Source organism: Myxocyprinus asiaticus, chromosome 18 (genome assembly GCF_019703515.2).
Source record: "Myxocyprinus asiaticus isolate MX2 ecotype Aquarium Trade chromosome 18, UBuf_Myxa_2, whole genome shotgun sequence".
Classification (NCBI taxonomy): Eukaryota; Metazoa; Chordata; class Actinopteri; order Cypriniformes; family Catostomidae; genus Myxocyprinus; species Myxocyprinus asiaticus.
Window position 1 is genome coordinate 41,472,300 of NC_059361.1, and position 13,600 is coordinate 41,485,899.

The following is a 13,600-nucleotide window of genomic DNA, read 5'->3' on the forward strand; positions in this document are numbered from 1 at the left end:
AACTCAAGAGTTGTTAAGCTGTTATATGCATCTCTATTGGTGTGTACATGCAGTAAAATGGTAGAAACAAATATTTCTTGTTCTCAGTTTCAGTTCAGCTGTCCAGTGTGTCTGGATCTACTGAAGGATCCAGTGACTATTCTCTGTGGACACAGTTACTGTATGAGCTGTATTACAGACTGCTGGAATCAGGATGATCAGAAGGGAGTCTACCAATGCCCTCAGTGCAGACAGACCTTCACTACAAGACCTGCTTTAAATAAAAACACCATGCTGGCTGAAGTGGTGGAGAAACTGAAGAAGACTAAACTTCAAGCTGATGTTCCTGATGATGCTGGAGTTGGAGATGTGGAGTGTGACGTCTGTAATGGAAGAAAATGCAAAGCTGTCAAGTCCTGTGTGGTGTGTCTGAACTCTTACTGTCAAAATCACCTTGATCAACATGAGAATCTCTTTAAAGGTAAGAGACACTTTTTGATGGATGCCACTGGACGACTCCAGGAGATGATCTGCTCTCAACATGATCGACTGCTGGAGGTTTTCTGTCGCTCTGACCAAAAGTGTATTTGTCTGCTGTGTACGATGGATGAACATAAAAACCACGACACTGTATCAGCTGCAGCAGAGAGGACAGACAAAAAGGTTTGAACTGAAATTATACATTAAAGTATTCATTTGATGTATCATTCATGATAAATGGATAAAATGCAATAACAAAATAATGTATAAAATTGTGGTATATTCATATATCACCCCTTTAGGGGTTTGAACTGACCACCTCTGGTTTCTAGTCCAGAACACAAATCATAATATCACACCACTCCTTCAACATCTGATTCATTCAATCATTTACATGATCATTTTGTGATATGTAGTTTTATGAATCATTTCTGATGTTTACTGTTATATCTGTGCTCAACAGAAACACTTGAAAGAGACCCAGAGAAAATACAAGCAGAGAATCCAGGAGAGAGAGAAAGATCTTCAGCGGCTGAGAGAGTCTGTGGCATCTCATCAGGTGAGTTTTGAGCAGAAGAGAAGTTTGAGACTCTCTTCCAGTGCTGGAGCTCTTTCACTGTGTGATTGTAATGTGTGTGTAACAGCGCTCTGCACAGACAGCAGTGGAGTACAGTGAGAGGATCTTTACTGAGCTGATGCACTCCATAGAGAGAAGCCGCTCTGAGATGACACAGCTGATCAGAGATCAGGAAAAAGCTGCAGTGAGTCGAGCTGAAGGACTCATGGAGCGAATGGAGCAGGAGATCGCTGATCTGAGGAGGAGAGACGCTGAGCTGGAGCAGGTTTCACACACAGATGATCACATCCATTTCCTGCAGGTAACAGAGATCTAGAAAAACACCACAGTGCTCTCTAGCAAGAACATGCTGTTGAAAACTACATCTACTGGCTCTTGAGTCACTAAAGATAAGTCAACAAGACCAGCATCATTTGACTGTAGTGCAGGTTTGAGGCAGAAGTGTGCAGGTGATGAGGTGTTTTTATTTGTGTGTGTTTTGTAGTGTTTCCAGTCTCTCTCTGCACCTCCAGAATCTACAGGCAGAATTACTGTCAGTTCCACTCTCTCTGTTGAAGATATAAAACAATCTGTCTGTCAGCTGAGAGACAAACTGGAGTATTTCTGCAAAAAGGAGATTAAAAAGATTTCTGGTAGTTGAAACACTGGACATTCATTTACTCTCACAAATGAGTCATGCATCATGTAATATCTTGTAGAAAACACCTTAGAGCGTATTAAAATAATTTTTAGAATGGACATAAATTATCCATTCTGAATGGACAAGTTTTCTCTTTACATGAGAATGACATTGTTTATGTCTGTTTATTTTCATAGTAACACACATCAGTATTGTTCCGAGGGTCAGGGAGGAGTTCCTACAATGTAAGTCACAAAGAAAACCAGCACAAAACACACAATGAGTGTGCTAATATAATTATAGGAGGTTTCATTTTGGAAAAGGTAATGACTTTTATGTAACTGAAAAAATAAAAATATTTTTCAGTTCTATTTCCTTAGCTCCAAACGGCCAAAGAGCATTACTGAGTGAATTTCATCATATCTCCCTTCTTGCAGAGAACTAAATACAAAAGCTTTCACCTTGTGATGTGCTGATGATATATAAATATCTATCACACCTGTCATCACTTCCTCTTTTCTTTTGTCTACTCGCCTAATGCTGAGAACCTGCAGTGGTGTAAGCACAGCTTTTAGAAAATAGTTCCAAAAGCAGTATCCCTGCAGCTTTGTAGATAATGACCTTACCTTGCAAACTGTGTTTTTTGTCCTGGGTGAGCATGGTCTTTCCAAAGCGGCCAGAACAACCTGTTCTCAGTGAATAATTACATTAAATATATATTATAATAAAATACACTTATAATACATGACTTTGGGCTTCTTCTTTTTTAAAGTTGCTTGAAAAAATCACGGGTCGCGGTTTTTTGAGCTTGTTTTAAAAAATATCGTTGCTTGTTAGGAAAATCTGACTATGGTCGATGTTTCCTCCAATGTTTTGATTGACACTGTCTGCTCACAGCCTCACAATAATATCAGTGCTGTAGTGTAATTCGCCCTCCCACAAGTTCCCATGTGGACCTATCGCGCCCCCTCCTCACCCTCATTGGAGAAAAATCACGTTGTATCCAAGCAGCATGCATAAACTGCCGCTGGTGTCCCCTCTTCTCTAGCTTCTCCAAGACTCTCAGCCCTGTCACTATACAAGAACTATAATACTGTGGTTTTCTGCATATTTCATTTCATTCTGGAAAGGAGCCTTTCATTCAGGTATAGAGGGAACATGTTTAACCACTGATCAAACTTCACTTGTTTTTAAGGTAGGCAATCTTTTAACTGTGTGAAATATTAAATGTCGTTTTATTAACAAGGTTCGGGAGGAGCATTTAATCTGACCAATCATACAGCCAGAGTAAGAGTATATAAACAGCTGCTTACCTCTACGTAGCATTGAGAGCTTATATAAACAGCTGCTTACCTCTACGTAGCATTGAGAGTTTCTGGCATTCGGCCCCGCCCACTGCCCACAAACAGACCCATGCAAATGACTAGGATCATTGGATGCAACTTCACTGCAAAGCATTCGCCTAAACCAGAACAGCTTTTCCATCCAAACAATCTCATTATTCAACAGAAGCTGCCACAGCAGCTCATTTGTTTTTGCAGTATTGACTGCTACCACGTTAAGTGTTATATTCTTACTCTGTCATTCTTTCTATGCTCCATAAACCAAAGCAGTTTATAGCGTGAAGTTGCTTCTGCAATCTGGCTGCTTCAGCTCTGTACAGATGTCAAACAGCTCACCACGACTGATCATAAATTCTCTTATCTAAACTTTCTCCGTGAACGGGTGCTGCTCCGGCTCATGCCACTCGAGTTCTATTACAGCTTCATTTGAACACGAGGGAAACAAAAGATTAACAAATTAATTCAATCACCATTTCCAACGCTGCCGCGCAGCACTCGCTCTGACCATTCCACAGCACGCTGCAGTTATACACAGCCTCTATCCGAACAGACATGAGTGGAATTAGGCTCCGCAAGAGGCGGATCATGTACCGCGTCCCAACTCATTCATAATCATTCCGCAAACACGTCTTGCCTCTCAGCATTCGAGCTCACCTCACCATGCAGAACCGATAACACAAAGCAAGACGCTACATTTACCACATTACCACATATTTTATTGGCTCAACACATTCCTATGCAGCACAAATATGGAGGTCGTCAAAGCGCCCCTGAGACGGGCGACCCAGGGATGAAGAAACCCACTCACCTGGAGCTGGTAAGAAGACCACTTCATCCCCCGGTGGAGGGCCGGGTGGAAAATCTTTTGTTGCCTTTTTGTTTGATTTCGCCGCATGGCCAAGTGGCTGCGGTACCCAACAGTTCAGCAAAAAAGCGGTTTCCTTCCTCCCTGGGTCACATACCCAGTGTGCATGGTCGTTATCACGACTACTGTCCACGGGTTTTTCCTTGCAGGATTGGCGCTCCAGCGGTGGTCTTTCCGCCCCTGAGCACCCAGTTGTGGCACACAGCCGCCCCCGATGTGGCAGTCTCCATGGGTTACGAGGACAGGCCTCTTCCTCCCCCGTCCCAGGCTGTTACAGGGGTGGTCACAAGGAGCCAGGTAAGTATTTTGATGTCCCTAGACTCAGCACGGCCACAACATGGTGTAGCACCTCGAGCTCCGCCCCGCCGCGAGGCCTCATCAGCCGGTACATCCGACGATGTTGTCCCCTTGGTCCCCCTTGCACGGAACTTGGATGCGTGGCTTGCACTTTCCAATCCGTCGCGATGGCTGATCCGGACCATCCGACTCAGCTACACAATTCAGTTCGCCAGGCGCCTGCCCAGGTTCAGCGGTATCCACTTCACCTTGGTCAAGGACAAAAACGCTGCTACCTTGCGTGCGGAGATCGCTACCCTCCTACGGAAGAGTGCGATAGAACCTGTCCCTCCGGCCAAGATGAAGAAGGGGTTTTACAGCCCCTACTTCATTGTACCGAAAAAAGGCGGTGGGTTGCGGCCAATCTTGGACCTGCGAGTACTGAACCGGGCCTTACACAGACTCCCGTTCAAGATGCTGATGCAAAAACGCATTCTGGCGAGCGTTTGGCATCAAGAATGGTTTGCGGCGGTAGACCTGAAGGATGCATACTTCCTTCCTACGGTTTGCATTCGAGGGTCAGGCGTATCAGTACAAAGTCCTCCCTTTTGGCCTGTCCCTGTCTCCTCGCGTCTTCACGAAGGTCGCAGAGGCAGTCCTTGCCCCGTTAAGGGAGGTGGGCATTCGCATTCTCAACTATCTCGATGACTGGCTAATCCTAGCTCACTCTTGGGACATGTTGTGCGCACACAGGGACTTGGTGCTCTCACACCTCAGCCGACTAGGGCTTTGGGTCAGCTGGGAAAAGAGCAAGCTCCTCCCGGTTCAGTGCATCTCTTTTCTTGGTTTGGAGCTGGACTCTGTCTCTTTGACAGCGCGCCTTATGAACGAGCGTGCCCAGTCGGTGCTGGCCTGTTTGAAGACGTTCAAACAGAAAACAGCGGTTCCACTGAAACTTTTTCAGAGGCTCCTGGGGCATATGGCATCCTCAGCGGTAGCCACCCCGCTCGGGTTGATGCATATGAGACCGATTCAGCACTGGCTTCAGACTCAAGTCCCGAGATGGGCATGGCACCACGGGACACATCGCATGGTCATCACGGCGGTCTGTCACCGTCTTTTCAGCCCTTGGACCGACCTCTTGTTTCTACGGGCAGGTGTTCCCCTAGAACTGGTCTCCAGGTGCGTCGTGGTCACGACAGATGCCTCCAAAATGGGCTGGGCGCTATTTGCAACGGGCATGCAGCTGCCGGCCTGTGGACAGGCCCGCGACTGCATTGGCACATCAATTGCCTCGAGTTGTTGGCAATTCTGATCACCCTGCGGAGGTTTCAGCCGTTGATCCAGGGCAAGCACGTGTTAATTCGGACAAACAACAGGGTAACGGTAAAATATGTCAACCGCCAAGGTGGTCTGCATTCTCGTTGTATGTCACAACTCGCCCACCGTCTCCTCCTCTGGAGTCAGCAGCACCTCAAGTCACTGCAAGCCACTCACATCCCGGGCAACCTCAACACTACGGCGGACGTGCTGTCACGGCAGGTTACCCTCAGAGGAGAGTGGAGACTCCACCCTCAGGTGGTCCAGCTGATTTGGAGTCGATTCAGACGGGCACAGGTGGACCTGTTCGCCTCCCAAGAATCCTCCCACTGCCCGCTCTGGTACGCCCTCACCGAGGCCCCGCTCGGCATAGACGCGCTGGCACACAGCTGGCCCCCTGGCCTGCACAAATATGCATTCCCCCCAGTGAGCCTACTTGCACAGACCCTGTGCAAGGTCAGGGAGGACGAGGAGCAGGTCGTCCTGGTAGCACCCTATTGGCCCACCCAGACGTGGTTCTCGGACCTCACGTTCCTCGCTGCAGCCCCCCCTCCCCGGCGAATTCCCCTGAGGAAGGACCTTCTTTCTCAGGGACGGGGCACCATCTGGCACCCGTGACCAGACCTCTGGAATCTCCATGTCTGGCCCCTGGACGGGACACGTAAGACCTAATCGGTCTACCACCTGCGGTGGTAGATATGATCACTCAGTCTAGGGCCCCCTCTACGAGGTGCCTATATGCCTTTAAGTGCTGTCTGTTTGCTAAGTGGTTTTCTTCCCGACGGGAAGACCCCCAGAGATGTGCAGTCGGATCAGTGCTTTCCTTCCTGCAGGAGAGGTTGGAAGGGAGGCTGTCCCCTTCCACCTTGAAGGTGTACGTTGCCGTCATAGCAGCACACCATGACGCAGTCGACGGTAAGTCCTTAGGGAAGCACGACCTGATCATCAGGTTCCTAAGAGGCGCCAGGAGGCTGAATCCTTCCAGACCGTGCCTCGTTCCCTTATGGGACCTCTCTGTAGTTCTTCAGGGTCTACAGAGAGCCCCCTTTGAGCCTTTGCAGTCAGCCAAGCTTAAGGCACTCTCCTTGAAGACTGCCCTCCTGACCGTGCTCACTTCCATCAAGAGGGTAGGAGAAATGCAAGCATTGGTGCACAGTGGAAAGGAAGCGCTGTCTCCAAGCAGAGGATCGCCCACTGGCTCACTGATGCCATAACTATGGCATATCACGCCCAGGACATGCCGCCCCCGGTAGGGCTACGAGCCCATTCTACCAGGGGTGTAGCGGCTTCCTGGGCCCTGGCCAGGGGTGCCTCTCTAACAGACATTTGCAGAGCAGCAGGCTGGGCAACACCCAACACCTTTGCAAGGTTTCGTCCCAGGTAGTGGCATGCAGTACAAGCGGATAAGCCAGGTATAGCTGGGCAGTTGTATCGCTTGCACATAGCACCTTCCACCTCCTTTTGAGCTGAAGACGTGCGCCATTAATTCCCAGTAGTGTTCACAAGCTTTTTTCCCTGGTTGACTTCATCTGAGCCCTGTGGCAGTCGAGTTTTCGGAGAGACTCGCTGCCGGCCAAGTACACGTGCTAACTAAGAGTCCTGTTCTGGGGTAGGTGCTCCTCATGTGGCGGTTCCCTGTAAAGCTAACCCCATGCGATATATATCTTCCGCTAATTTGTTTCCCTGTTGGCAAACTGCATCTTCCTTGGGCAGAGCCCCTCTGCCCCAGTCTCCATGTTTGTAGTAAAACCTCCCCCGTTGGGTAGGATCTACCTTGAAGACTCTCCACATGGTCGGAAAGACTATGTGATGTATTCTTCCACTTAAATATCCCCCCTCTCTTTGTGGTCTCCGCAGTGTCTTCCCCTTGGAAGGGACACCCCCCAACTAGACCTGGCGGCCCAGTCGGATAATCCCCCTTCTTTTTTAGAAAGTGGAAAAAGAGAAGGGGAAAAGAGGCCACGATTGGGTTAGCCTGTCTCTATCTTTTGGGTAGTCGATTTGTCCCCAAAGGGCCGTTCGACAATCACAACTATGTTGGGGGAGGTTATGTGTCGACCTGGTGTGCTGGCTATGAGGCACACAGTAGTCTGCCCACCACACACCACCAGTTCACGTAACACAGTTCAGCCAGTTGTGGCGTTTCGTATAGGGACCCCTAGTGTCACTATATCGACACAACGTCGAGTGAGTGACAGATAGGGAACATCATGTTTACTTGTGTAACCTCCGTTCCCTGATGGAGGGAACGAGATGTTGTGTCCCTCCTGCCACAACGCTGAACTACCCGCTGAAATGGCCGGACCTTGTCTCGGCTCCTCAGCATAAAACCTGAATGAGTGGTTGCATACCAGCTCCTTTTATACCCAACTCAATGGAGAAACCAGGTCCAGCAGGGTTGGGTCAGGTGCCCCAAACTGAACCGGTAGCATCTTTAATAGTGCCACCTGAAGAAGCAATAAGACAAGATCCAAAATGTCTAAATATGGAATGTAGATGCATAGATGGTCTAAAATGCTAAATATATAATTTAATTCATCTGAGGTGAACTGCTAACATACTTGCTGATTTTTTTATCAACAGTCAGTACTTCAATCAACTCGTTAGACACTGCAACCGCAGATCTGGTGAACTTAGCTCTATGGTCTGTGGGTTCAATAGCTGGTCACTCTGGCGAAGCCACGGATTTGTTGGTTCAGGCATGTTGCCAAGTTTCGATAGTGTAGTCCCCCTTATCTGAATTGTGTAGGACAATGGCAACTCCCTCTAATTCCTGGCCAGGTGTTTGAGCCAGCAGCTGAAGAGGTATTAGAGGGTCGCTGTGTAATTTCTGAGACATGTTCCTAGTTGGGAAAGAGGAGGGTTTAATTTAAATCACCCAATTTTCAGTCTATTTGTTCTGCCATGGTGCATTTCCCCCACACTGTTAATTTCCTACGTGTGACCTTCTGCCGAGCAGATCGCAACTCAGAGAATCGTGTTCTCATACATATGGGCCACCAGTAAGGCCACACCATATCTCGAGAGGGATATCTGCCAACCCAACTGATTTGCATGCTGCGAGCCTAAGATGTTCTCTGTGCAGTCGAGCCACAAGACTGGTTTGACAAGGTAGATTTACAAGAAGCATAATTCCACATTCCCTTCAATGCTGTTTTCTTCCTTTTCATTTTAAAGGCAAAACCTTCCAATTTATTGTTTGCCTTTTGGGTTGTCTTTGGCTCAGAGGGTGTTTTACAAAGTGCATGCAGGCCATCCATGTTCCCTTGCAGCGTTCTTACGTACCTAGACAAGTGGCTGTTGTGTGCAAAGAGCCCACAACAGTTAAATATCAATTTATACCACCTCTTAACCTAGTTTACAAATTTGGAACTTTCAACAACTCCAAGTGCCAGCTTACTCCTATGCATTCTACACGTGGTGTAGCTATGTCTTGGTCAGCTTGCAGATATTTGTGCATATATTACTTGACATTGTAATCCTGCTAGTCACTATAGGAATGAACTGTTGTATCAGCTTTGTTATTTATCTACACCTCAGTAGTGCTTTCTGGTGGTCTGGAGCCAAGGAAATAGACTGCTGATTACGTATGTAACCATGGTTCTATGACTGTTGGAAGGCCGCCAGAGCCTCCGGTCACTTGGGTCAAAAGTACAATCTTTTCATGAACATATGTTTTTATTATTATTACATTTTTCTTTTTTTCCTTTCTTTGAAAGTCTGTGATTCAGGGTCTGACTGTTTTCTACACTTCTGTGCTTAAAAATCTTATTCTGGGTGTCATTGGAAAGATCAAATTCTACTGATGCTTTGCGATGATGTATAACATTTCCAATGATTCCGCTGAAAATATGTATAATATTTTTCCGATCATTTGTTTATCTTGCTAAACACAATACTCAATATATGGCATGTTAATGTTACATAAAGTTCAGATACATAAATATCTTTATGTTTAAAATTCACATTTACTGATTCTGTGTTTCATCTCCATCAGATTTCCATCAGTTCACTCTGGATCCAAACACAGTGAATAAACACCTCTGTCTGTCTGATAGGAACAGAGTGGCTTCTTACACTGACACAGTCCAGCAGTATCCTGATCATCCAGACAGATTTGATTGGTTTCAAGTGTTGTGTAGAGACAATGTGTGTGGACGCTGTTACTGGGAGCTTGAGTGGAGTGGGCTTGTAGGTGTGTTTATATCAGTGTCATATAAGAGCATCAGCAGGAAGGGAAGGATAAATGAGTGTGGATTTGGATATAATGATCAGTCCTGGAGTTTGTTCTGTTCTTCCTCCAGTTACTCATTCAGGCACAATAACAAACACACTGAACTCCCTGTACCCTCCAGCCCATGCAAAATAGGAGTATATGTGGATTACAATGCAGGAACTTTGTGCTTCTACAGCGTTTCTGACATAATGACTCTCATTCACAGAGTCCGGACCACCTTCACTCAACCTCTATATCCTGGGTTTAGTGTTTATAAAGGATCTGTGAAACTCTGTGATGTAACGATATAGATTATATAGAGATCATATCAGTAATATTGTCATACAGCTTTAATCAGTAACAGTGAGATGTTGTGGAGTCTCCAACCCCCCCCCCCACCATTAAATTAGGAAACTAAATAATCCATTATTGTACATATAAAAATAGAATAAATGATTAATTAAAAAATACAGCTGCAACTCCTGTCACTGCTATAACATGATATCAGATAATGACTGAGTAAAAACCTGTTAATCCGAATAGTCAAATAATGCGTGTGCTGTAAAAGTGGGTTAGGAATAAATTGAGAAAATTCCATATACTAACAGTACCAACACGAATCACATTAATACACTGTATGTGGGACTGAGTGTGTGTGTGTGTGTGTGTGTGTCAAACAGTGTAACATAGTAGGCGCTTAAAGGGATAGTTCACCCAAAAATGAAATTTCTCTCATCATTTACTCACCCTCATGCCATTCCAGGTGTGTATGACTTTCTTTCTTCTGCTGAACAAAAATGAAGATTTTTAGAATAATATTTCAGCGCTTTAGGTCCATACAATGCAAATAAATGGTGACCAGACCTTTGAAGCTCCACATTAAAGTAATCCATAAGACTCCAGTGGCTAAATCAGTATCTTCACACTGCAAAAAATGATTTTCAAGACAATAATTTTTGTCTTGTTTTCCTGTAAAATTATCCAAATATTCTAAAACGTGATTTATTTACATGTCAAGCAAAATGGTATAAGAAATTAAGTCTTGTTTTAAGATAAATCTGACAAAATTTGGTAAATTTAGACTTAAAACATGAAAAAAAAGGGAAAAAAAAGAAAGAAATCTGCCAATCGGGTAAGCAAAATAAACTTGTTTTCCCTTTGAATTAAGTTTAATTTTCTTACCCCATTGGCAAACAGTTTTTTCTTGTTTAAAGTAAAAAAATCTAACTAAATTTGATTAGATTTCTTTCAAAACAAGACTTAAAATCTTATGCCAGATTGCTTGTTAAGTAAATAAAACATGATTTAAAAAGGTTAAGATATTTTTACTGGAAAATAAGACAAAAAACAAAAAAGATTTTTTGCAATGCAGAAGCAATATGATAAGTGTGGGTGAGAAACAGATCAATATTAAAGTTTTTTATCATAAATGTCCATTTTCACTTTCTCATTCTTTCACTCTAAAAAAACATGGTTCTTTAAAGGTTCTTTTATGACATTAGGCTCTTTCCCACTGGCAGTACTAAAGCCCGTTTTAGTTACTTTTCCCCCGGACTAGTACTTTTCGTCGCTTTCGCACCTGAGGAGCTATAGTTCCTCAATGCCATTTTTGTGGACATTTCTAGCTCCTACTCTGGAGTAGGTACTTTTGGGGAGTATAGGGACTGTGGCAGACTGTGGGAGGTGCTGCAGCTTGTGGTTGGTCGAATACTTCTGACACACAAATAGCTTTGAGAATCTTAAGGAGTCCGCAGCCACCATTTGTAAACTAACTTTTAGCTGCTAGCCTGCTACACAGAGGATTGCACTAATTTTAATTCCCTTAACTGAAATAACATATAACAAACAAAGTATCCAAAGAGAATCACCCGTTTTACATGTATGTGTTTGTATAACTTCATCAGGAGACATGTTTTAAGTTTTCATTGCATCTGTGCGGTTTGTACTGTGTGACTATACAGAAAATAAAGTGATTTCTGGATTACTACATCGATTTTTTTCCTGGGATAACAGATATAAATAATCAGATGTTTATCGAGAGTAATTGAACTCTATTATACACTAAACCGTCATGAAATCTAGTTTACATTAGGGAAGTATCGTGTGCCTGTAACTGTGTGATAACTTGCATCAAGACTATTTTTTTAAGTCAATTGATGAGTATTTCGAGTCATAAAACCCTTTATTGTAAAAGATTGTGTTGATAAATAGGGTTAAAGTGCATTTTCTTTTGGTTTTTGAATATGTAACTGTCAATAAACTCTATCAAAGCCGCCGTGTGATTGGTTGACTTGCAGCACCAGAGTCCTTTAAAAAGAGGTAGACCAAATTTGAAGTCATGATTGGTAGCACATTGATAACACTTTTATTACCACTATGGCTTTAAAGGCCCCTGCACACTTCTCCTGAAATCGAAGAATGAATGTGTGTGACATCATTTAGTACAAAATCTTGCCAAAACAATTTTTTTTTGTGTGTGATAGTTTTAGTGGTTCGTAACAGCTCACCAGGGAGAACTTTCAGGAAAACTTCTTACTGGGTGCTAAACAAATTTTTACTGCTATTGGACCATGTCATCAGTAGATGTGACCTGAAGCTCCACCTACTTTGAGGCCAACAGCCAATTCAGTCAGTTAAGATTAGTCAACATGAGCACACCGGCGTGCAGAGTTATTATCGAGCTGGTGCAAATTGACCTACATCTGTAAGGTCGTTCGCGTAGAGATATTTTCCAAGAACATGTCATTTTTTGTTTAAGTAGTCAACAAACGGATTCCAGTCTACACAAATACTCTAAGTGCCTATTCCCTCAGTTGTTTGATATGCTGCTTCACTCATGTGCCATCTGCAGCCGAAAACCTTTCACCAGGGCTTGACAATAACTTTTGTTTCACCGGCCACTCTGGCTAGTGGTATTCCAAAGTCACTAGCCAAAATTCTAACTGGAGACTGAAACTACATGTATCGGTTACAGTCATGAGGACACTTTGTCTATTCGTCCATTGAAGTCCAGATTTTAACCCCTTTTACCATTCTAAACTGTACTTGCCTATTTGAAAGTTTACCATTGTTCTTCCATTTTTTTAGCAGTTTGGTTAACGTGAACCAGAAAGGGAACCAGCTGCAAATGACCTCAGTGCTTTGGTGTTCACAATGTAAGTGGACTTAAAAGAGGACCCAGTGTCTTTTTTTGGTCCTCTTCACATTATTGTGGTCTCAGACCCCTTGTTATTCACACCACAGCTCCTTAAAAACTCAGATCCCATTGCAGCTAGTGCTGTCACAATTATGAAATTTGGCTGACAATAATTTTTCATAGATAATTGTGATTATTATGATAAGCAATTGTCATACAAATTGTCATACTTCTTAAGGTGTATGTATTCTTATGACAGATAGGCCTACACCTTAAGTAGTCATTTATTGATATTTAACTTAAAATCATATAAACAAATGGGGCTATATGATTACTTTTAAGGCTTTAAAAAATAGTGACTTTTTCATAAAAAAATATTGCACAGGGATAGAATTACATAAAAAGTTATATTTATATGTTATATCATTTATGAAACCCAGACAACACCGGCAATTATATTACATTATGCAATAGTAAAAATGTATACTGTATTTCTGTCCTAAATTCTTCACTCTCTCTCACGTTAAGGCGCTCCGATAAAACATACAAGCCCTTATTTCGCATGAAGGAAAACATTTGAAATCCTATGTGCATTTGAAAATATGTTTCTTTATCTATCATCTCGGAGCAAACATCTCCTCCTGCGTGTCATTTTCATTGTGTGTATGAGCCAAGAACATTTGCCATTGCACAAATAAAATTAAAGTGAAACTATAAAAATCCTCGCTTGTATTTTCATGGGAGTTTGGAACGAACCTCGGTAGACAGTAGGCCCATCAGAGCACTTTA

General features: G+C 43.8%; 1 protein-coding gene across 1 annotated transcript; it reads left to right on the forward strand.

Annotated features, from left to right (window-relative positions):
* LOC127456330 (tripartite motif-containing protein 16-like) lies at positions 1–11,944 on the forward strand. Its single transcript, XM_051724775.1, has 6 exons — positions 1–642; positions 923–1,018; positions 1,104–1,337; positions 1,521–1,668; positions 1,853–1,900; positions 9,457–11,944. Exons 1-6 carry the CDS (start codon positions 58–60, stop codon positions 9,984–9,986), a joined length of 1,641 nt encoding a protein of 546 aa, XP_051580735.1. The 5' UTR covers positions 1–57; the 3' UTR covers positions 9,987–11,944.
* Positions 11,945–13,600: the final 1,656 nt, after the last annotated feature.